The sequence below is a fragment of the Castor canadensis genome, chromosome 3 (assembly GCF_047511655.1).
Source record: "Castor canadensis chromosome 3, mCasCan1.hap1v2, whole genome shotgun sequence".
Taxonomy (NCBI): domain Eukaryota; kingdom Metazoa; phylum Chordata; class Mammalia; order Rodentia; family Castoridae; genus Castor; species Castor canadensis.
In genome coordinates, this window is record NC_133388.1 from 13384167 (window position 1) to 13409520 (window position 25354).

Below are 25354 nucleotides of genomic sequence, written 5' to 3' on the forward strand. Positions count from 1 at the left end.
GGGTGGCTGAGGTAAGAAGATCACAAGTTCCAATACATCCAGGGCTACGTAGTGAGATCTTGTCTTAAAAATGAGAGCTAGGATATAGAATATGTGTTAATGAGTCTCCATCTGGTTTATGAGAATATATATTTTAGGGATTTAAAAACACTCATTTTATAATTAATGCCTTTCCTACCAGTTTGCTGTGTACTAGTTTGATGGAGAGATATTGGATACTGTATCTTGTGGAAAAATGGTATATTAATATTTAATATCCTTTGGCAATAAAGAAAGGAAATTAAACAGTGTTCAAATTTACCTTACCCGATGAATGTATTACTGAAAATTTATCTTACAAATCATATCTTTAAAAAAATCTTTTTTTTTTTTTCACATAAGGATAAAAAAATCTTTATCTTACCTGGCACTGGTGGCTCACACCTGTAATCTTAGCTAATTGGGAGGCTGAGATGGAGAAGATTGAAGTTCGAGCCCAGCCCCATCAAATAGCTTGAAAGACCCCCATCTCCAGAACAAAATGGACTGGAGGGGTGGCTCAAGCAGTAGAGCACCTGCTTTGCAAGCTTGAAGCCCTGAGTTTAAGCCCCAGTTCCACCAAAACAAAACAAAAAAACTCCACTTTATCTTAATGAACTCTATTATTCCATCCAAGAGCACAGAATCTCTTTTTAAAATTAGGCATTCCTTAACTTGCCTTTTGCTTTATTACACAAATCAGGTTTTCTTGCATGTGCTTGGGTTTTTTGTTTGTTTGTTTTTTTAATTGAAATACTGGGGTTTGAACTCAGGGTCTCACAGTTGCTGGGCAGGTGTCTGCCACTTGAGACATGCCCGAAACCCTTTTTTCTTTAGTTGTTTCTTGGTTAGGTCTCTTGTTTTTGCCTGGGCTGACTTGGACTGTGATCCTCCTATTTTGTATCTCCCATGCAGCTGGGATGACAGGTTATGAGACCCATCATGTCCAGGTTACTGGTTAGGAGCGGGTCTCCTAACACTTAACCCATGCTGGCCTCAAATCAGCATCTTCCTAGTCTCTACCTCCTGAATAGCTGGGATTACAGTGTTTTTTTTTTTTGTTTGTTTGTTTGTTTGTCTGTTTTTTTTTGAGATAGCATCTAACCACATAGGCTGGTTTGGAGTGGGCTGTGTAACTGAGGTTGTCCTCAAACTTGCTATCCTCCTGCCTTAAGCTTCCCAAGTGTTGGGATTACAGGTGTGCACCACCATGCCCGATGTGTTTTTCTTAATTATACAGTGTCTGTATTTCTTATTGCTATCATTTGAACAGATACTGTGCTTTTTCATAAAGTCCTTTTCTGTGATTCGTTTTTATTTCTAAGGTACTATGTTAATATAGTACTGTTTCATTTTTGCTATAAGATACTGGTTTATTTATTGTAATGATACAGTTTTGTATGTCAGATATTTTATTCTTGACATTTACATTTTGCATTACGATTTATTTACACTAAAGAATTTTAAATAACTTTATTCTTGTTGCATTATTGTAGGAAACTGAGCCAAAGCTATCACCTAGTTGGAACCCCAAAATTGTATATGAACCACATCCACAACTAACTAGAAATTTACCAGAAATAGCACCCTCTGATCCAGTGCAGATTGGAGGTTTAATTGGCAAGTTGGAGTTGAGTCTCACATGGAAACAGAATGAAGTACTTCCTGGAGCTAAGGTCAGTGTTCATTTTATTTTTTCTAGTAAAATCACAAGTACTTAGTGTATGCTGTGCCTCATTGGTTGAGTAGGCTATTCTGTAACTAAGGTATCTGCTGTTTTGCAGTTAGTGTTTTTATTCTCAGTTGGTATTTGTGGTTGGTCATAGGTCACAAAATGCAAGTAAGGACTGCTTTTGTCCTACTACTGCAAATCAAGTTTTATGAAGGTCACCTCTTATGCTCACTTTCCACTATTTTAACAACCAGCACCCCCCGTCCCCAAATTACCTCTTTTTTACTTGTATTAGGCATGGTTTCATTAGTTAAGATAAGTAGAATTCATTATCTAACTTTCTATCATCATAATATTAAGAAGTTTTAGAGGAGAAGAAATTTGAAAAGAAAGAAGTTGACTGTAGAAGAGGTTTGTTTAATTATGTATGTAAAAATATCCATCTGTATTTTTGGCAGAATGACTTATTATAATTGTGTAATATTTAAGAAAAGAGACTGACTTTTTTTTTCTGTCTTATGGCATACCTTTGTAAGACATTATATAAAGACACCTGAACTTGTTTCTTAGTGAACAGTACTGACCATTCTGTTGGAAATCAGGGAACTTGGATTTATTTAGTCAGTTAAAAATGTATATGTCAGGTGTTACTTTCTTAGTTTGGGAACTGTAATATCTATAAAATGAGGTTTAAATTAAGAGAATATTAGGTGGGCCGGGGATATGGCTCGAGTAGTAGAACTGAGGTCCTGAGTTCAAACCCCAGTACAGCCAAAAAGATACAAAAAAGATGTTATTCATTTTATTTACTCATCTACCTAGCTGTAGGTGTTTGACTGTGTGTCAGGCTCTGTGTAAGTTCTTGGGACAGATGCAGAGATGAGTGGAATACAGTCTCCTTTAGTGAAAGATACACTAAGAGGCATAAGAATTGCTATAGGAATATAGAAGCAGGATCTACTTAATATTTGTGAATGTACAAAAGAAGATTTTCAGAGGATTTTTTTTCTAGAAATTCTTTCTTAGATTAATTAGTGTTAGGAGAGGAGAATATTGATAAAAATGAAGACATTTCAAGTATTGATTTCTGTCCTCCTCTTTGTTTACTACTCTGTCCTGCCTCAGATGATGTGAAATCCTTTGTTAGATGTTCAGCCTCTTCCTGAAATAACATGAAGGGATTGTTAGTGGAGCAGATAGTTGTAGGTATTTGTGAACACAACCTTGCTGTAGCAACAGTCTGAGGAAACCAGCATTTGCCGTTTCTTTAGAAGAAAGAACCAGAGCAATATATTTTATAACTGTGTTTTGATTAAGTATATGTAGTCTTCAACATTTGTATGTTTTTAATCTTTCTGCAGACCCAAAGTTTTGCACATTGTGTGTTGACTTGTATAAGTGCTTTTTATATGTTACTTTTAGAGTTCTGTATATTACTAGGTGAAGAGTGAACCTCTGGAAATTTTGCATCGTAGCAGCATAGTCCACCCAGTGTTTAGTATTTGCAGATGCTATCATCCTTGGCTATGCAGTGCACTTTATATAATAACCTGAGTACTTGTGTACATTTTGCCCTTAATGAAAATGGGTACTAACTGAGAAAAAAATGAAGTCTTAGAGATTAGCACAGAGAAGTATGGATGCAATACAGATGAAGATAACATTAATAGGGTGTTCAAAGCGTTAGATGTTTAGTCTCTTTCCAGGGTTCATTACGCTTAAGTGTTTCAACTGTGGGTTCAAAATGTTATGAAAGATTTCATTGTTTTTAGAATTTCTCTAAGGATAGTACTCCCCCGAGCAGTGTGTGAGTCTGGCATCAGCATGTTTGGTTTTAGTGAATGTTCTTGGAAATACGTTATATATGAAAGTAGAGGACTGCCTGGATTGCATTTAGAGATGTTTTGTTCCAGTTACCATATTACACTGAGTTGAACTTTTTTAGTTATTTAAAAAAAAAAGTAGTAAGTATTTTGTTCTTTGTATTCTAAATTCAGAATGTACTAATAATGAAACATCTCTACACGGAAATTAGGAATGAAACTGTTGACCTTCCATTCTAGTGCAGAGTAGAGATTTCATCAGACATTGTGCTGTCAAGGCCAAAGAAATAAAAACATAAAAATTTTGTCTTGTAATCAGAAACACATTTCCCCACTCTCTCCAGCCATAATTGAGGACATGGCGTGGGATATCAGCAGTCATTTAGGAGCCTCATAAAACAAACAGCCTGTGGGTAGAACAGGGGGAGCTATGCCATGGAAGGAGGAAGGGCTTCTCCTCTGGGTCAGCCTAAGTGAAAATCCTGGCTCTGGATCTGCATGGCCTTGTGCAAGTCAGTCTTTGTGAACCTGTTTCCTCACCTGTGAAACAGAGACAGTCATAAGAATGCGACAATATATGTATACACATATGTACATTTGTATATATAACATACTTCATCAACTTGTGTATTCAAACAAGTGATAATAATTGATTATTGTTATAAGACAGTGTGTCGTATTCTTAGATCATGGAAATTTCTTAAAGTCACTATGTGTTTTAGTTTTAGTTTTAGAATCGAAGAATTTTTTTTTCTCTTGGGCAAGAAGCTGTTTTCCAAATATAAATGTGGATTTTTTTGTTAGTTTTTGTTTTGTTTTTTTTCTGAGATAGGGTCTCACTATTTAGGTCAGTTTGGTCTCAAACTCATGATCTTCCTGCTTCTGTCTCCTGAACACTGGGATTATAGACATGTCCCCTACACTTGACTCTTATCAATATGTTTTATTAGTTGAATTATTTATCAATTGCAAAATTGCATACATACAGATAGTAGAAGTCAGTGTTAGCACTGACTAACACTTAGTTAGAACTAAGAGGGGTGAATGAAAAGTAAGAGGGATATTCAACTTATCAGAAAGTAGTATATAGAGAAATTACTATTGTCAGAATATCCTCCATAGGAATCTTGAAGAGTGTGATAGAGCTCTTGTTTCTAGAATGAAAAGTGGGCAAAGAGTTGGAACAAGAAGGAAAGTCCCCATAAGTACTTCTGTGTATGTTTTGTCCCTGGTTTCCACTCTTGTGCAGGAGAGTGTAGACTTTGTGAGTCTGATAGGCATCTGATCTACACTGTTGGTAGGGAAGGTCTTCTTGTGCCCTACTATAGAGTAGGACCTGTGGGTAGTCTGATAAAAGCTGATTTATTTGCTCTTTGACTCAAGCTTTAACATTGATGATTTTAGTCTTTTGAAAGTTAGTGAATACTGTACTGCTGCTACCTTAATCTTTTTTCTTGGGTAGATTCTTTTTACACTATTGGGGTATAAACCCCGGGTCTCAAGCTTGCTAGGTAGGTGCTCTACTATTTGAGCCATGTCCCCAGCCCTTTTTTGCTTTAGTTATTTTTCAGATAGGGTCTTGTGTTTTTACTGGGGCCTACCTCAGTTCAGTCCTCCTACCTATGCCTCCTGCATAGCTGGGATTGCAGATGGATACCACCACACCTAGTTTGCTTGTTGAGCTGGGGTTCTCAATAACTTTTTGGATGCATTGGCCTTGAACTCCATTCTCCCAATCTCCCACTACCAAGTAGATGGGATTACAGGTGTGCACCAACCCACCTGGCCCAAGACTATGTTTTAAGGCCTCCTCAAATACCAAATACTCAAAAGACTTAAAGAGACCAAAAGTATGACATTAGGCTTGCTAACATGGTATTTCCTAGAAAAGTTTTCCCTCCTATGACAATAGTTTGGTGGCTTTTATGTGTTTTTGTTTAGATTGTATGACTTAGTGGAGAATGTGTTAGGTGAAGGAATCCTAGACTAAAGGTAAGTATTTATCTCAGTGCCTTAAAATATACTGAAGTTCATGTGATGAATTTATAAAGAGTATTCATCCTGAATTTTTTTTTTAAAGTTGGATGTTGATGGACAGATAGACTCCGTTCATCTATTCCTGTCACCGAGGCAGGTACATTTGCTCTTGGATATGTTAGCAGCTGTTGCTGGACCAGGCAAGTATAACTCTATTGTTATCATCTTCATCATTTAATTCACTGCAGCTTTAACATACAAGTAGTTCCCTATTGATTATTTTTAGATATATGAAATCAAAGATATAAATAAGAATCCTAAAAAGTTAATTGGATTAGGTTTTTGAATTGTGTTACTGTGACACAAGTCAGCATTCAGATTATTTATATTGCATTAGTTTTGAAAATGATTCTGACCTATTTCTTTGATTGGGAATAGTACTTTATACAACCAAGGAAATGTAATTCTTAAAGACAGAAAGTAGCACACATATTAAAATATTTTTAATGACTCGTATCTTAGAGGTAAGGTTTTTGATTCCTGGGTAGTTGCTGAAAACTTTTCTTTAGATTTTGTATTGATTTTGAATAATGGTGATTTTTGCCCTGACAGTGGTGTTGAGTTGCCATTGTTATTACACAAATGGGTTTGGGGAGAGATGTTTAAACAGCTAACTACAAATTTAATTACTGTTTTGCTTTCCTTTTGTATACTTGTAGAAAATTCTAGCAAAATAGGGTTAGCTAATAAAGATAGGAAAAACCGACCCATGCAGCAGGAAGACGAGTATCGAATTCAAATGGAATTAAACCGGTATTATTTGAGAAAAGATTCCCTCTCTGTGGGTGTATCTTCAGAGCAAAGCTTTTATGAGACAGAAACGGCTCGTACACCTTCTAGCCGTGGTAAGCAACAAAACAGATGACATCAGATTCATACGTTATCGTTATAGGTAAAATTCAACTTAATTTTGGCTTCTGTGAAAGAGCTTAGCAATGAAAGAACCAAAGACCAAAGACCCATACTGTAAGAACACTTTATTTATAACTTTCTCTAACCACAACATTACAGCACATGGTTGCTGTAGTTACCTTTTTTTTATTGTGTAGTTTTGTCTTATAAATGATGTCTTTTTTCCGTAAGAAAAATCAATTGTAAAAATGTAGCTTAACACAAAACATAAATTAGTTGTAATTATTCATTTTGTCAGGTTATGTGCTCACATAATGATGCACTGTTTCCTTTAAATAGGAAACTTCTTTGTTAATCTTTCTATCAATTATTTGTAAATATATTCATTACCTAGCTTACTTTACATTTTTCTAAAATGTATAAGCACTAATATCACAAATAATAGGAAGGAGTTTCAGTTTGGTATGTTGAACCAAATAAAAAAATTAAAGCCTACTCAGGAAATTTTGGCCACAACAAACTTCATTTGTGTGATGGTCAGTCTCCAGAAAGAAGGAACTGAAATGTAAATAGAATTCTAAATGTGTTTAGTGTCCTCCGCCCACCACCTCTGGCTTAGGAAATAGCTATATCCACATGAAACCTGAGATAGCAGTATATTTATGCTATTTTATTATTGATTATTTACTTTTTGGTGCTGGGGATTGAAACCCAGATCCTTGCACATGCTAATTTGGAAAATCTGGATTTTAACTATTAACTTGTTATATGACACTTAAAAAATATGCTGCATAATACTGCTTATTATGTATATATATATATTTAAAACCCTCCTATTAAATAAATACATTTTTAACACCCAGCAGAATAATCAGGAATAGGAGGGCTTAACCTTTGGTTAACTTATCTTCATTGAGATTTTACTATACTATTAGTATCTTGTGTTACATCAATTACTCCATCAGTACTAACATACAATTTGCCGCAGAACTATCTTGTCAAGTAATCTGAAGGAAGATTGCATTAATGCATATTAACCTACTTTAAAGACTTGAATGGATGGAACTGTAACTTAAGTGATGAAGTTTATTTCTCTCCAGAAGAAGAAGTTTTCTTCTCCATGGCTGATATGGACATGTCCCATAGTCTCTCTTCTCTTCCACCCCTTGGGGAACCCCCAAATATGGACCTGGAATTATCATTAACTAGTACATACACAAATACCCCAGCAGGATCTCCATTAAGTGCTACTGTGGTAAAGTATTATTTAATTTTCTTTTTGTTCTTAAAAAGTCGCTTATAAAATTCTCCCCTTCATTTACGTGCTTAAAAACAATTTTTTATAGCTTCAGCCAACTTGGGGTGAGTTTCATGATCATCATAAAGAACAGCCAGGGAGAGGGTCAGCATTCCCATCCAACCTAGCTCACACAGCATCTCTACAGAAGGCTGGTAAGTACAAGTAAGACACTTGTTAGTTTCCATTGGAATTTTTGAAAATTAATGAAAGCCATTCTCTGGGCTGGGCACTGGTAGCTCAGGTCTGTAATCCAAGCCACTTGGGAGGCTGAGATCAGGAGGATCCAGGCTCAAGGGCAGCCCAGGCAAATCGTTCACAAGACCCCATCTCCAAAATAACAAGAATAAAATGGACTGGAGGTGTGCTGAAGTGGTAGTGTGCCTGCTTTGCAAGCATGAAGCCCTGAGTTCAAACCCCAGTCCCACCAAAAAAAAATTCCATTTGGATTTTTCCTCCCTCCCTCCCTCCCTTTCTTCCTTCCTTCAGTTTTTTTTAAACTTTTTTTGGTGCTGGTGATCAAATTCAGGGCCTTCCACACTAAGCATGAACTCTATACCCTTGCTTTTTTTTCGGTCTCTCATAATTTTTCTTTTGCTCTAGGTCATTTAAGAAAGTTTAGAAAGAAAATGAATTGTCGAATGATTCACACTGAAGTATTTTATAATAATTGCCCTTTATGTATTTAGTATTTTATAATAATTTTCCTCTTTAGGCATTTAAATACTTGTTAGTGAGAAAATATGCTATAAATTTCATACTATAATTCCAGTTTTAAAGTCTTAACCATTTTTTTTTTATGACATTAGGATTAAAACCAGGGCCTTGAACATGCTAGGCAGTGCTCTATCACTGAGCTACACCCCAGCCCCCTGAGTTTTCTTTCACTGTTTATGTATTCCTTGAAAGAGAATCTTCAGTTTCTACTCTGCAATTTACCCCCACACTGGTGTTGGGGATTGAACCCAAAGCCTTGAGCATGCTAGACAAGTGCTTTACCACTGAATATGCCATTAGTCTTTACTCTGCAAAATTCAGTTGAAATACCTGCCAAGCTTAAAGGAAAATTTAATGTGTAGTTTTTGGTTAATCTTGATTTTTTTCTAATACAGTTTTATTAATGCAAAAGATTTATTCATATGTTACTCTTGAATTTCAATAAAGTATCAAGGATCTGGATATAAATAGTTTATTTTATTTTGCTTTGTTATCATTCTGTATGGTCAACTGTTTTTAAAGCTGATAATTTTGATATACGAATTGTGTTTTAGTCTTAAATGTAATGTATATAATTTCAACACATGTATTTCAGCTCTCCCGTCTAGATCTGCTTCAGTGGATGAATCGAGGCCTGAGCTTATTTTTAGACTAGCTGTTGGAACTTTTTCAGTCTCTGTGCTTCACATTGATCCTTTATCTCCGCCTGAAACATCATTGAACCTCAATCCCCTGACACCTATGGCCATAGCTTTCTTTACTTGTATAGAAAAGATCGATTCAGCAAGATTTTCAGAAGATTTTAAGTCTTTCCGAGCAGTATTTGCAGAAGCTTGCTCACATGATCACCTTAGGTAAACTCTCTCATGTTTGTTAATGATCTGTAAAAGAACCAAATATATACCTTTGTAGCCATCTATTTGCATTTGTTTTCATAATTCACATTTTATCTGTGTATGAGTGAAATTAAGTTTTTTTTTGCAATGCTACGAAGATGTTTAGTATGGAATTTCTCATTCAGGTTATGTGGCATGCAGAGTAGTGATGCACTTATAAGATCTAGTTGTCCTGGAGTTTGCTAAATTACCTCTGTAGCTCTAACCTGTACTCACTAAGTTTCTTTGACCACATTTTCCATTGTCCCTACTGACACAATTATAACCATGGAAACAGTTCTTGTCACTGGCATCAGCATAGCTGACAGTGGTGGTGAAAGTAGAACTAATGAGAAAGAACTTGGAATTGATCCATAAGCCAGTGGTTTATGTGGGAAATGATACCAACTCATATGCTACCTTTTCCCAACTTCTTAAAAGAAAAAAAAATCAAAGCTATTATTTAGCCAATGATTCTTTATGAGTTAAATACTAATAGATGAGGAGATAATTGAGTTTATTAGTATTGTTAGCATGCAAATACTATTTAATAGGAATGTGATCTATAAATTGTTGAGTGATATTTTATGCAATGGCTTAGACACATTTTATTTTTTAGAAAGTACTTTGGAGTTATTTTAATGTAACTTTTTGAAGTATTAAAATTAATATGCAAAGTAGTTTTGACATCTACCTAAAGATACTCTACTGTTTAGGGCCATAGTGTCTTCAATCAAATTGTAAACATATTTTTCCTCTATTTTGACAAGGCTTCAAATATCAAGCAGTAGGAAATACAGCAAACCCCAGAGAAATTGGAGGTAGACTTCATTTGGGCCCTGCCAACCAGAGTTTAAAATTTTTCTTTTTTTTTTTTTTTGAGATAAGTTTTCACTGTGTAGCCCAGGCTAGTCTAGAACTTGCTGTCCTCCTGCCTCAGCTTTCTATGTGTTGAGATTACAGGCATATGCTACCATACCTGGCTCATGTGATATTATCAGGTAATTTTAAGAAACTATTCCATACCTTTTATCGAAAGATTTTCTCCACTGCAATGTAAATTAGAAAATGTGGAAGAAGGAAAGGCTATGTTGGGAAATAAATATATCTTGCAAAATTTCTCATCAACAAGTGATTTTTTTTTTTTATGTCAAGGAATTGGAAATTCGAAGTAATGTTCCTCATTCGTGTACTTAGGAATATTAGTTATTGCTAACATCTCAAACTTGTCAGAATAAGTGGGTAGTTATTATATGCTATTAACATTTGTGTATTCTCTGACTACTTAGGATTCTTGTATAATCTAGAAGTATATGGGTGCTCTTAAATGCTGCATTTTTTTTTGTAATAGATTTATAGGTACTGGCATTAAAGTATCCTATGAGCAAAGACAAAGATCAGCTGCCCGATATTTTAGTACTGATATGTCCATTGGGCAAATGGAGTTTTTGGAGTGTCTGTTTCCAACTGAGTCTCACTCACTTCCTCCTCACTATACAGAGGTAAATGCTGGATTGTTCTTTGAAATTATCTTTAGATCTGTCTTGCTTTCTAAGAACGGTATGAACAATTACTTTATTAAAAACATTTATAGGCAATCATACAGGTATTAGTATTATACACATATTACTATGATCTGAGTGTATATTAATATACTATATATAATAGTTTATTAGTATTCTATTTAAAGAATATACTAATTGTATATGGGCATTGCTATTATTAGTATTAATTTTTTTTTATCTTTGTGATTTTTTGAAACAAATTTTAAAAGTATTGGCATTTGAGGCCATATACTAGTCTATTAAACATTTAATTTGGGGTTGACTTTTTTTAGAGTAGTAGATAGATTATGATACCAGTGCCTCCATTTCACTCATTTTCAAAGCTCTCTTCATTTCTGAAGAATTTTCTTGGGCAAATACTGAACTCCTGCTGTTCTAGACAAGTGAAGTGATTTTTGTTCTTTTACCATTAATCTGATTTTTTTCCTAATGTAAAAGTGTGACTGAGAGAAACTGTTTAAAACTGGCAAAATAACATTTACCATTGTTACTTTTGCCCTTATGTATTATTTTATTTTTAAAGTCCTTTCCTAGGTATTAGTTTATATGAATCCTCACCTGCGTTCTACAAATAAGATTCTAAATATCACAGAAGTTAGCTAATTGGACTGAGATTTACATCTAGTAAAATGACCAAAATGAAACTGAAAGCCATCTTTTTTGACTTCTAGTACCCTTATATTCATACCTTTGCAAGTTCATGTGATTAATTATAGCTTAATATCTTAGATTTAATTTATTTTCATCTTTGTTAAGCTTTTAACGTTCCATTCCAAAGATGGAACTGATGCCCACCCCCCTGTGTGTCTTCAGCTTCATTATAAGCATTCTGAGAATAGAGGATCACAGGTAAGAGATCTTTTTGTATGATTCCCACCTGTAAAATTTTATTTGATACATGTTTGTTGCAATTATAAATTTTTTGGTATTGTTAGTGAATGTATTAATGCCTTTTTTTTAAAAAGGGTAATCAAGCAAGACTTAGTTCAGTTCCTCAGAAGGCGGAATTACAAATTAAATTAAAGCCAGTATGTTGTGAACTGGATATCAGTATTGTGGACAGGTTAAATTCCTTGCTTCAACCACAGAAACTTACTACAGTAGAGATGATGGCGTCTCACATGTATACTTCATATAATAAGCATATTAGTCTGGTAAGTATTCAAAAAGTTGTAAATAATAATAATTATAATTAGATAATAGGCTTATTGGAGTAATTTCTGAGGTAAGAATTAATGAAAGTATTAGATGAAACACTGTATAGTAAAACTGCATTACTTGTAATAATGAAAAAGTGGAGATACCTTTATATCTTGATAATAACAGGGTAAGTTTGATAATTATACTAAGTGAAATTTTATGTTGCTGTTCTAAAATGATGTTATGAAGATGGTGTTCAGAAGGCTTATCAAGAAGTATCAAGAAGTGAAAAAGTAGGATATGTTATTTCACACAAACTTTCATTACAACTATATAAATAAAATTGATGTTTAGAAAAAGAATGACCAGAAATATGCCTGTTGATAGTTTTTGATTGTGTTATAGTGGAATTAGATTTCCTTTTCTGAATTTTATAAACTGCTATAACATTTTCACAAAATTTTATCTGTTCTTACATTTAATAAACTTCTTGAACCACCTAAAAATATAGACCAAATAATGCAAGATATACTTTTGAAAATGAGAAATAATCTGTTGAGCATCACATTCTATCACTTTTACCTAGGTGTGATACCTGGTGTCATTTCTAAGCAAATCAAATAGGTTAGATTTGCAAAACGTACACTAGGAATTTGGTGGTTGTAGGACCAGAACCAGACAGAAACAAGCTTTAGTTAAAAAGAAAAGGAGCTGGGTGTGGTGGTGCATGCCTCAAATACCACTTATTTGGGAGGCTGAGATAGGAGGATTATGAGTTTGAGGCCAGTCTATAGTGAGACTCCATTCAAAGAAAGAAAAAGAAAAAAGGAAGAGATATTTTATTTTCCTGCTTTTCTCTTAGGGGTGAATGTTCACATTAAATCAACATTTTTTCTTTTTTATTGCCACCAGAAGGTAGTAATGTTAAGTTTTTTGGAGTGGTCATATTTTTCTCTTAGCCAGAAGTACATTAGGATGATGAATTAATCTCTTGGGTTATTTTTGCCTGAGAGTGGGGGTTAGTATTGGAAAGTCAGATAGGGAAGAGAGAGGTTTGTTAACAATCCAAATCTAGCATAAGAAGGGAACTTTCTAACTCAAGAGGTTAGAGACTGATTCAAGAAATCTGTGAATGTTAACCACTTATTGTGGATTAAAGCTTTATTAGCTTCAGTACATTTTAGAGAAAAATTACAAATGGACTTCTGTTTGACTGGCGTGTTCTTTGACCCTTCTATGATAGCATAGTTTTGGGTACGTGGTGCATATGTTTTGTTTTCAAAGAGCCATTTGATGAGCTTATATGCTTGGATTGGATAGGAGTCAGGGTGAGTCGTTCAGTGACTATTTATTTAGATTCTATGATGTGCCCGGCGCACAATACAGAGATGAGTCAGTGATAGGTCTTTGTATTTGGCATACTTAATCAGAGTTCACATTCAGACTTTAAAGTCGATATTGATAGATTAATCCTTTAAATTGAATGTTTTTAACTTTATTGATAGGCTAATTTATACCTTTTTTTTTCTTTTTTTCTTAGTATATATTCATTGTACAGGAGGATTCACTGTGACAATTCCAAATAGGCTTATATATATATATATATATATTTTTTAGTTTGTAATAAGATGCGTTTGTATGTATAGTGCCTCTATTCACATTGGTTCAGTTTTCTCTTGATTCATTTATTTTTGTCTTAGAATTTAACTATTGCCAGTAGTCCTGACTTTTGCTGATAGTTGTTGCATGGCAAAATTTCATTAAATGAAGGCTGGTGGGGTGGCTCATTGGTAGAGGGCCTGCCTAGCAAGTGTGAGGCCCTGAGTTCAAAACACCAGTACCACTAAAAAAAATAATAAAGAAAAATTTCACTATATTAAATTAATGTGGTGATAGTTTGCTTGAATTGTATTGTAGTGCATGATACTGAAATGTTGAATGTTGAATGTATTTATCTTTTATTTTACTTAATTTAATCTTTTGGCATTTTAAAATATTTTTTATTTTAGCACAAGGCTTTCACTGAAGTATTTCTAGATGATTCACATAACCCTGCAAATTGTCGGGTATCAGTACAAGTTGCTACGCCAGCGTTAAATCTTTCTGTTCGCTTTCCAATTCCTGATCTTCGGTCAGATCAAGAGAGAGGACCATGGTTTAAGAAGTCACTTCAGAAGGAGATCCTTCATTTAGCATTCACAGATCTGGAATTTAAGACAGAATTTGTAGGAGGATCAACTCCAGAACAAATTAAATTGGAACTTACCTTTAGAGAACTAGCTGGTAAGACTGAAGTAGTAAAAAAGCCTGACTAGATATGCAGAACTGTCCCCAAAGCTTATAACATCAAAGTATTTGATGGCCTCCAAATCTAGGAAAAGTAAAGATTGTTATATTTGAAGACAGGAGCAACAACTTTTCCTTAGCATTGTATACAAATACAATGATCTGATCATTCCACATATCCAGTGGCACGAAGCTTCTTATTTTGGAGGAAAGCCCCTCTTCTTTTGTAAAATGGAATTGAAAAGACATATAGTATAGAGTTATTTTGAACATAAATAATTCTTTCAGTGGAACTCAATATAAAATGCACATTTAAGAAATGTAGTTATTTTTGTGTTTCTAGTGGTAGATTAGCTGCATACTTTTTTCCTCCTTTTGCAGTGCTGGGGATCAAACCCACGGCCTTGCACATGCTAGTCTCTGAGCTGTATCTCAGTACGTAAATTTCTTTAACGAAGAAGTAAGCATTAGTAGCGCTTAGTAAACGGCAACTGCAGCATTTACTGTGTTGTACTGTGATACGTATCTTATGCATTAAACATTGGCACTTAAGAATTTCAGTTTGAACACAAAACATCTTTATCTGTTCACGTGTCTGCCACATGTACACTGAGGTGGGAATAAGTGCTGTAGAACTTAATGATGCATTATGTTTCTGATTTAGAGGAGCTTTGCTTCTCTGAGGAGGAAAGATCTTGTTTTCCAGTACTTGAGAAGGAATGTATTTCAGTAAATCCATTTTGTTTTACTAGGGTCATTTCAGGAAGAGAAAGGAGAGCCATCTATAAAATTTTTCCATGTGGCTGGTGAAGTAGATGTAGATACAGCATCGTCAGATGACTTTGATTGGCCACGGTGAGCAAATGTATAGGTGTAATGGAATTTTCCTTTCAAGAGTTAAAAAATATGGTCCTTTTAACCAACATTTTGACTATCAAATTTAAGCCAAAAAGAGTTAGCCTTGATGAAAGAACCCAGATAAAGATGAATAAGTCCAAAATAAATATTGGGCACTACTCTGTGAAAGGTACATATTAACTATCATGAGAAATAGAAGAGGTATATTCTTTGATCTTAAGTTACCTAGTTTAATTAGATAAGAATCATTAGCCACCTTAAAAATACTCTAAGCATACAGAAAATATCATAAGGCCCTAGTTGGGTAGTTGTCAAATGAATTTTATTATCAGTGGTTGCTTTTAGATAGTATTTTTCAAATCTGGGGAGCTTTTACAAAATATTACTGATTCTTGGGCTTTGATAGGTCCTGGACATCGATGTATTTGAAAAATTATACCAGGTGATTCTAATACACAGCTGGACTCAGAGGACCACTGCTCCAGAATTTCTTAGGCAGGAGAAATCATTCCTTAAATTATGTTAGCTTAGTAGTAGGCTTGGATCATATTTAAAGAACTTAGCTTATTTCATATAATGATTCATTATTATATTGAAAACTGAGTATTTAAAGGCTGTCTAGAAATTGATTCTTTTTGTGCCATGTTTCTGTCTTCCTTCTCTTATACCTCTTCCCCACTGTGTAATAGCCTATGAGATTCTTAAGCCAGGCATTATCAGTATATTCCTAAATATGAGCATAGGTTTAGAGCATGACTTTTCATCATAAGAATTGGGCCTACTTCAGTTAAGTAATTTGGAAGCAAAATTCACATTATGATATCCATAAATTAAATGAAGAAACAGTTCGTGGTAGTTTACTAGAACTGAATGGCACAACCAACTTAGGGGGGGAACAGTTACTGTAGATGCATAGCAATTACTGTGTTTGAGAGCTCCATGCCTCATCATAAGGATGGGTTCATATGGTGATGCAAAGGAGAATCAACAGCCTCTGCTATGTGCTAATGTTGTTGCAGAAGATGAGGAAAGGAATGGGGTTATACTCTGGAGCACAGGTCATTAGCTTTCACAGCCAAAAGTTGATGTAGCTCTAGACACCAACTGTAGCATAAGTGCTTTATGGGAAAAAAAATCTAAATTTGTTGTTGCAGGTTTGAAACTTTTTCCTAATCAATTTCTGTTTGTTCCATTTGAACCAATTATGTAACATGAGGTTTCTAACGTTGGCAAGTATTTCATTATAGCAAAACAGACTACATGAGAAGATTTGGTTTAATGACAAGAACTCAAATTCTTAGGTAAAGCTTGCTGACTGTTAATGAAATTTTAAAATAACCTTTTTGCACTAGGCAGACTGAGGCAGGAGGATTGAGAGTTCAAGGCTAGTGTAGGCTATGTAGGGAGATGATTCATATAACCCTTGTCTCAAAAGAAAAAATCTTTTTTTTCCTGAAAAGGTCAGACTTTTAGTTAACCGAGTGTAAAATGTTAATGTCCTTAGTTTATCTACTTGTTTCAGGTCTACCCTTTTAAATCTATGCCATATTCATAAGTGAAACAGTGTTTTTTGTATTAATTTGCACAAAAGCTAAAGTTTTCCTGTTTATAGTTAGATATTGATTTTTTTAAAAAAATTATCTTTGCTAACAGAATGGTATTGAAAATAAATCCACTGGCCATGCATTCCATTTTGGAGAGAATAGCAGCTGAGGAGGAAGAAGAGAATGATGGTCACTATCAGGAAGAAGAGGAAGGAGGTGCTCATTCCCTGAAAGATGTCTGTGACCTCAGGAGACCAGCCCCATCTCCTTTTTCTTCTCGTAGAGTAATGTTTGAAAATGAACAGGTAAAAGCAAAATGTGAGAAAATATTCTGGAATAATATTATCCCTAGTCAAATAGCAGTGGTTGACTTTTTCTTTATTGAGATAGCATCTATCTGTGTATCTCCAGGCTGGCCTTAAACTCACTATCCTGCCTTAGCCTCCTGCGTGCTGGGATTAAGGTGTGCCACCACCAGGCCCAGCTAATTATTTTCTAAAAAATGTTTTGTATATTGTTTTACTAGATTTTTAACTCCAAGATTGGAGTTTTTTTTTTTTTCTTGATGTGTGTTCTCCCCAGTTAAATGTTATGTGCTTAATTTTTTTTTTTTGCTCACATGCCAAATGCTATGGATATGTTAAAAAAATGCTACTACTGTTTTAAAAATGATTATTTGATGCTTTTTTTGCACTAAACTATTGTGTTTTAGATGGTGATGCCAGGAGACCCTGTAGAAATGACAGAGTTTCAGGATAAAGCAATCAGCAATTCTCACTATGTGCTGGAACTTACGTTACCAAATATTCATATAACACTCCCTAATAAAAGCTTTTATGAGAAACTTTATAATAGGTGAGTCTAAAGCATCTAGATGAATCTTGGAATCAGATTTTCTGCCTAACCATCTTCATTTCTCCCTCCCTCCTATTCTTCCCTTGCTTTAGTAAGTTTTTATCTCCATATACTTTGTGTGATGTTGATGGTGACTGTAGAGCTATTGCCATTGTGATGTGCTGCTGTGAAAGCAAAATTTCCCAAACTTTGTGTCTGGTACCTATTTGTGTGTGAGATGTAATCTCAGGTTGGCTGGTCACCCTTGTCAGCATAGTGCAGGCTGCTGAGCAAATGCTAATTTTTCCACACATACAACAACATGAAAAGAGTTAGGAGACACTTGTATAGAGGGCCAGCAGGTACTGGCATAGAATCAGAGTCTTAGAGTCATTGTACAAGAAGCATCTCTTCTCAGAATTCAACTTACTGGAATTCTAAAGTCATCAAACTTGTGTAAAAAAATTTAAATGTATTATATTTAAATACCCCCACCAACACATTATGCCAGACAAATATGTTGAAACAAATGGAATTCTTGGTCATAGACTTTGATGACTTTGGACAATTTACCTAGCCTCCATAAACCTCACTTACTTTCTGTGTAAAGTGGACATGATATCGGTGCCTGCCTAGAAGGACCGTTTAGAGGATTAGATGACAATAGTACTTGGAAAGTTCGGAGAACAGTGTCTGGCGTATGGTAAGCACTGAAGGACCTTCTTCCACAATGTTCCTGAAAGATGGTCATGTGGATTTCTAGAAAAAGAAGTCCTTGGTGTTAGTGATTACTAACATGTAAACAAATTATCTGAACTTCAGAAACTCTCAACTGTTGTTTCTGCTGTAGGTTTACTTGGCATCAAATATCCTGGCTCTTTATTCCTTAACTGTTAATAATAGAACTCTAGGTCTTCTCACTGACTGCCATTTACTGTCTTAGAATCAAACAATTAAATTCCAAAGAGGATCCCTGGGATCCACATGAGATCAGTAGTGTCATGGCAATGAGTTTCACCTGATGGTCCATTGGGGTATAGGAAGAAAATGTTAGCACTTTATTTAATTTGAAAAGAACTTACTTAAAAACATTTATATACATGTAAACACATATATCCATAAATATATATATGTATGTATAAAATATTATATTGTATGTATTGGGGTTTGAATTTAGGTTCTCAAACTGGGCTAGGCAGGAGATCTACCACTTTAGCCATACCCCAAGTCCTTTGGCCTTTTGATATTTTCCAGATAGGGTCTTGTGTTTTTGCCTGGGGCCAGCCTCCCATGCAGTCCTTGTATTTATGCCTTCTGAGCAGGTGGGATTATAGGTGTGGCCAACACATCCAGCTTATTTTGTTTTGTTGAGATGGAGTCTCACTGACTTTTTGCCTGGCTGGTTTAGAACAGTGATCCCCCCAATCTTTGCTTCCCACATAACTGAGATTATAAACGTGAGCTCCATGCCTGACTGTAAAATTTATATTTTAGTATATTTATATTCTTAATATTTCAATATTTTTATATGTTAATATTATAAATAACACAGTTTATGAATTTATATTAGAGGGATTCCACAGTTATAACTATTGTAGTTTGTTTACATGTGATCTAAAATTTTGAAACCACTGATCCATAGGCTCTTCTCTTTAATTTATAATTAAGGGATACCTGCTAATTGCTGACACATTCACAGGGCTAATACTGAGGGAGCATGAACAGTTCTTTCAAGGTCCAGTATAGAAGTCAGAGGGACTTGACCCAGCCCTTTCTCTTTCTGCATTGACTGAGCAGGTTGTTCTTGGTTAAACCAGGACATTAAGAACAGTCATACTTATCTTAAACGTTGAATTTATACATATATATTAATTTAGCACTTCTTGAGATGGAGTGGAGCTGTGTTGTCCAGGCTGACTCCAAACTCCTGGGCTCATGTGATCGTTCCACCTCAGCCTCCTGAATAGCTAGGTCTCAGGTGTGCCACTATGTCTGACTCTGCCATTTCTTTCTGAAATGCAGGGCAAGGCCTTTGAGTCTGAGCCATAAATTAGAATTGTACCTTGTCTTTTTTTGTTACTGTATACCCAGAAGGCATGTGTATGGTTTTTAGTTCTAGTTTCTTTAAAGTGAAAAAATAATTTCTTTCAAAGTAACTTGATTGCAGAATCTTTGTAGGTTTTTAAGGTTTCCCGCCCCCACACACCAATCTGGAATTTATCAGCATAATACTTAACTAAACTATACTTACAGTAACAAATACAGACTTGAGGCTAAATACCTTTGATGAATATATAAAATATTATGTAATTCAGTAGATAGGAGCAGTTCTCAGGGTGTCAGCAATGAGCAGCAGGGGATGGGACTCAGTTGTCAGGGCCCTTGGGTCAGTGGACTGCTGTCAGAGCTCTAGAGTGTCTGTTAATCGGGGTAGCTGGTTAATATTTCTTTTTTTCTTTCTTTCTCTCTCTCTCTCTCTCTTTTTTTTTTTTTTTTTGGCAGTACTTGGGTTTGAACTCAGGGCCTCACACTTGTGAGGCAGGTGCTCTACCACTTGAGCCATTTCATCAGCCCTTAAATGGGGTTTCTTAACAGTTTCTAGTCTGTCTTATTCTGTCCACTTCCTAGTCTCTCAGGCCCTTGGAATTAACATGAATACTGACTTTCTCAGGCTGTGAGTCTTTACCACTTGTTTGGCTTTATATTTTCAAATTAATACTATTTTAAGATTTTTCAAATATTCTGATACGAACAGGAAATTTGCAAGTATAATACAAACAAGAGCTTTCTCCTCCCACCCCAAATTGTTTTCCCACAAACAAGGACACTTCACAAGTAGAAAATTAATATTGACACATTACCATCTAATTTTCATAACTAATTCAAGTTTTATTAAATATCTCAATAATGTCCTTTTATCTCTTAAAGAAATTTTTTCTTTTTGAGCAGGAGCTACAAGTAACTGTGCTTCTACTTCATATATTTAATTTACTGATTTATTCCTTTAGGGTCTTGGTCCGCTGGCTCTTTTTAGAAGGATAGTTTCAGATATAAAGATTTTTTTTGATATCAAAAATTAATGCAAGAAAGAATTCTAATGATTCATTAAATCAAACATTTATTGGGCATTCTATTATGTTTCAGGCTCAAAGGCACAGAATCATGTGTCCTTACACATTGTTCTTTTTCTTGATATTAGAAACATCATCCAGTTCTTTATAGTGTTAGGAGTGTCAAGACTGTCCAGGCAGGCATGACAATGTACACCTTTAATCCCAACATTCGAGAGTCGGAGGCAGGAGGATCATGAGTTCAAGGCCAGTGTGGTCTACATAGTGAGTTTCAGAGTAGCCTGGACAACATAGCACAACTCTGTCTCAAAAGGTAAAAAAAATTGTTTAGACCCAAATATAAATAAGCAAAATAGTAAAATGATAAGAAATTTGCATTTATATGTCACACATCATGATCTCCAGGTTTTATTTAAAGTAATAGTTCTTTTTTTTTTCCTTTGGTGTTACTGGGGTTTGAACTCAGGGTCTTGTATTTACTAGTTAGGTGCTCTTCCATTTGAGCGCCCCCCCCCACCAAATCTGGTAATACTTCTCTTTTCCTATAAAGAGAAGAGAATGCTTGTAGAAGGGAGCAAGGTAAAGGAAGACCATTTTCTGAGAAAATTCCTCATTTTTTACTTCATTATGCATAATCATAGGAGCTCAGACCAAAATCCGGATTTATAGCCTTTTGTTTCTTTGTCCTGTAATATGCCCAAGAAGCAGGAAGCCACATTTGTACCACTGTGTTTTGGGATATAACTGTCAGTGTGTCTGACAAGTGACATCTTTCTATCTTGTGTCCCTGGTTCTTTTAATAATGATGCTGAAGGCATTTGGATGAGGTTTATAATCTATATCAAGTCCTGCTTTATACTTCTAGGGCCTCAGAAGCTCAAGAATTGGCCTAGGAAGGAGCAGGGCTGCCTCATTACTTGGCACCTTGATTGGTATTCACACTGGGCTTTACAATGAGTCTGAGGTTTGGCAGTCCTTTCCTTGTCAGCTGTAAATGCCTGCCATGTGATAACCACTGGGCTAGGCAGAGGTGCAGAGGATTAGGCACAAGTCCCTCTCTTGGGAGGTGGGGCTAGCAGTCCAGGAAGGGGAAAGGAGGAAGTACAGTAGAGTGTTAAAGGTACTGTGATTAAAATAGGTATGTGTGAATGATTACTCTTGGTTCAAAGTTAACATACGGCTTCCTAGAGAACATTGTGAAGATTGCATTTTCTTGGAAGTTTAGAGGATGGGTGAGGAAGGAGACTAGAGCAGGGTATGTGAGTAGGTACAAGTATTTGTTTTTTGTGTGTGTGTGTGTATATGTGTGTTGGTTATTTTTATTTTTATTTATTTTTTCTTTTATTTATATGTGCATACAATATTTAGGTCATTTTTCCCCCCTTCTCCCCACCCCCTCCCTTACCCCCCACCCCCTCTCCCTCCCCCCCACCCCCACCCCCAGGTACAAGTATTTGTTTGAGAAGGCAGGATGCAGTGGGAGTCTAGCTGTAGGCTCCTGGTCACCATTGTTGATTGGGATATACTGTCTAGTTGGTAGGGTTTCTTCTTACTCTGTAGCATATGCATTCTTCTTATTCATTCTTTACACTGAAACTGCTTTCTGCTGAAAAAAGGTATCTCTATAAATACCTCTAATTAAAAAAAAGTTTTTTGGCAGTAGTGGAGTTTGAAGTCAGGGTCTTAATGCTTGCAGGCAGGAGCTCTACCACTTAAGCCATGTCCCTAGCCCTATAAATACCTCTAGAGAAAGAACTAGCTGGGTTTTTGTGCCTCACACCTGTAATTCTTGCTACTTGGGAGGCTGAGATCAGGAGGATCCAGGTTTGAGGCCAGCCTGGGCAAATAGTTCACAAGATCCCATCTCCAAGTTAACCATAGAAAAATGGACTGGAGATGTGCCTTAAGTGGTAGAACACCTGCTTTGCAAGCTTAAAGCCTTGAATTCAAACCCCAGTCCCACCATTGAGAGAGAGAGAGAGAGAGAGAGAGAGAGAGAGAGAGAGAGAGAGAGAGAGAGAGAGAATCAGGATGGTTTGGGAGCAGAGCATTATCTGGACTCTCATCCCTGCTCTTCCACTGGATCTCTATGTGACCTTGGGCAGGTTACTTACCCTTTATTAGGCAGTTTCTTCAGGGGTAATGTGAAAATAATAATTCTTCCCTAGCTCCCCACAGGACTGATGGAAGAGCCCAGTGAGATGATGCATAAATGGTTTGTAGTCTACAGAGTATTCTCCTGTATGTGAACAATCTTTTGTTCTTTGTGGGGTTTTATTTTTAATTAGGTTCTGTCTTTACAGTACACTTTGAAGTATAATCTGAGTTTGTAATTTGAGTACATAACAGGTAAAACTAGGCAAGAATCTACTTAGCTATCTAATATGCAGATTTCTTTCTCATCATCCCACATAATATTAGCTGTTTTTCCATTGAAAGAACATAATTGCTGGTTTTAGACTCTTTTGTGCGATCTAATTTCCATTTCACCATTTTAAAAAATCATTGTTTATGTGAGCTCTTAAAGGGATATTCTTCAGTTTGTCCTCAGTTTGAATTACAAGTTATGAATGTATTTTTCAACTTTTGTCTTTTTAGGGTCTTTAATGATTTGCTACTCTGGGAGCCAACAGCTCCTTCACCAGTGGAGACATTTGAAAATATTTCCTATGGTATTGGGCTTTCAGTAGCCAGTCAACTTATTAACACCTTCAACAAAGATAGTTTCAGTCCATTTAAATCTACAGTTCACTATGGTAATGTATTTTAGACACTTGTTCTGAATTAAAATGCCTAATTTATACATTAACAAAGAACTAGCCTTTTCAATTATGGATTTTAAAATGTTTCTTTGACTGTATTTTGTAACTGTATAATTTTTTCAGTAATTCTTAGATTACTTCACCATTTCTGTCTATATATTAATAAGATCATTGAATATATTATCTTTGGAGTTCAAGGCTAAGGAGAAAAACAGTATACATTTTTATTGTCATTCCTTATTCCTTATAAAAATGAGTGACTATAAATACAAAATGTTTTGTGATAATTTTTAAATTGCTATTTTAATAAGCTATTAGAACCATGTAGTAGCATCTTTTTACCCCTCATAGATGAAGAAAGTGGATCTGAAGAAGAGACTTTGCAGTATTTTTCCACGGTTGATCCCAACTATCGTTCCCGTAGGAAGAAAAAATTAGACTCTCAGAATAAGAACTCTCAGAGTTTCTTCTCAGTTCTTCTGAACATTAATCATGGATTAATGGCAGTGTTCACAGATGTAAAGGTAAGGCTTATAAATTCAATGCACGCTTCCCCAAGATGTCTTACTGTAAAGAACCTGGTAATGCACACCCAGTTGCAGCTGCATGCTAATAGGATGAAGGTGCCAGTGCTCCAGTCACAGCGTGGTGGTGGTGGTGACTTTTGGAATTTACCTTTCATTGCTGGTCAAACTTTGTATGGCCTTCCTTTGGAAACCAGCTGCTAATTCTTCTGAGGGTGGTACCTGGTGTTTTTCTGTATTAAAGTGGATGAAGTACAGGGATTTATTTGGCATAAGAGATAATAAATTACTCAGTTTTCAGTGCCTCCACAATGAATGTTTCAAGAATTAGATTGCCCTTCTGTGATGTGGAAGTTTGCTAAGCTGAATTATTAACAAAGAGCATCCCAAGGGCATTCTTATTTTTCTGCATTTAAATAATGACTTCTGAGGGCTGGGGCTCAGTGGTAGAGCACCTGTCTAATATCTGTGAGGTGCACAGAAATTAAAACAAAAAAAATGACTTCTATTTTTTTCTGATCTTTTTGTTAGCAAGATAATGGAGATCTCTTGGAAAACAAGCATGGTGAATTCTGGTTAGAGTTCAATAGTGGCTCATTATTTTGTGTGACAAAATATGAAGGCTTTGATGACAAGCACTATATTTGCCTTCATTCCAGCAGTTTCAGTCTCTACCACAAAGGTAGGACAAATGAGTGTTGTATTTGTTTCTTAGACATGTTTAAATATCCTGCTTGATAAAGATAATCTGTTGAGAATAGAACTTTGATATGAGAAATTGTTTTCCATGTGGGGTTCTGATTTCACTACTTAAGTAATGGTTGTAAACTGGAAGTTGGCTGTGTGTACAGCCAAGGTTGGCCTCGAACTTGCAATCCTGCCTCAGCCTCCTGAGTACAGGGATTACAGTTGTGTACCACCACACCCACCTTTTTTGTAATAGCTTTATTAAGAGATAATTCACATGCCACACAATCCACACATTTAAAGTGTAATTTCAGTGATTTTAAGATTTCCTAGAATTGTGCAACCATCACCAGAGTAACATTTTAGAATATTTTAATCACCCTAAGAAGGACTCTGTACACTTTAGTTATTACCCTCCACTCCTTCCTTATCCTCTTAGCCCTAGGCAACCACTAATCTGTTTTATTTCTCTATGGATTTGCATATTCTGGAGGTTTCATATAAATGAAATCATACAATATGTAGTCTTCTTTTATCTGACATAATTTTTTCAAGGTTCATCCAATTTGTATCATCAGTATTTCATTTCTTCTATAATAATAATACTGTGTTTTATGGACAGACCACATCTAATCTATCTTTCAGTTAATGGGACTTTACATCCTTTGTTCTTAAGAAATATTTCCTTTTGGTTTCAGATACCAAATTTGTTCTCTTTCTCTCGGCATGGCCTTGCTATGTAGCTCAGGCTGGCCTCAAATTCACCTTCATCTTGCCATAATTTCCTGAGTG

At 35.5% G+C, this 25354-nt stretch overlaps 1 protein-coding gene across 3 annotated transcripts in view; it reads left to right on the top strand.

The window, feature by feature from the left end:
* Positions 1-25354, top strand: part of Atg2b (autophagy related 2B) — an 81119-nt gene that overhangs the window by 20205 nt on the left and 35560 nt on the right. For 2 of the 3 annotated variants that reach the window (XM_074067194.1, XM_074067195.1), the window contains exons 6-21: positions 1515-1694; positions 5594-5690; positions 6210-6395; positions 7503-7657; positions 7749-7854; positions 9012-9270; positions 10643-10793; positions 11613-11705; positions 11822-12010; positions 14006-14279; positions 15035-15137; positions 16794-16989; positions 17397-17539; positions 23188-23345; positions 23703-23875; positions 24407-24557. In XM_074067194.1, coding sequence (XP_073923295.1) covers positions 1515-1694; positions 5594-5690; positions 6210-6395; positions 7503-7657; positions 7749-7854; positions 9012-9270; positions 10643-10793; positions 11613-11705; positions 11822-12010; positions 14006-14279; positions 15035-15137; positions 16794-16989; positions 17397-17539; positions 23188-23345; positions 23703-23875; positions 24407-24557 — 2614 coding nt within the window. The remainder of the gene's footprint in view (positions 1-1514; positions 1695-5593; positions 5691-6209; positions 6396-7502; positions 7658-7748; positions 7855-9011; positions 9271-10642; positions 10794-11612; positions 11706-11821; positions 12011-14005; positions 14280-15034; positions 15138-16793; positions 16990-17396; positions 17540-23187; positions 23346-23702; positions 23876-24406; positions 24558-25354) is intronic. The other variant, XM_074067196.1, reaches the window with a different exon arrangement.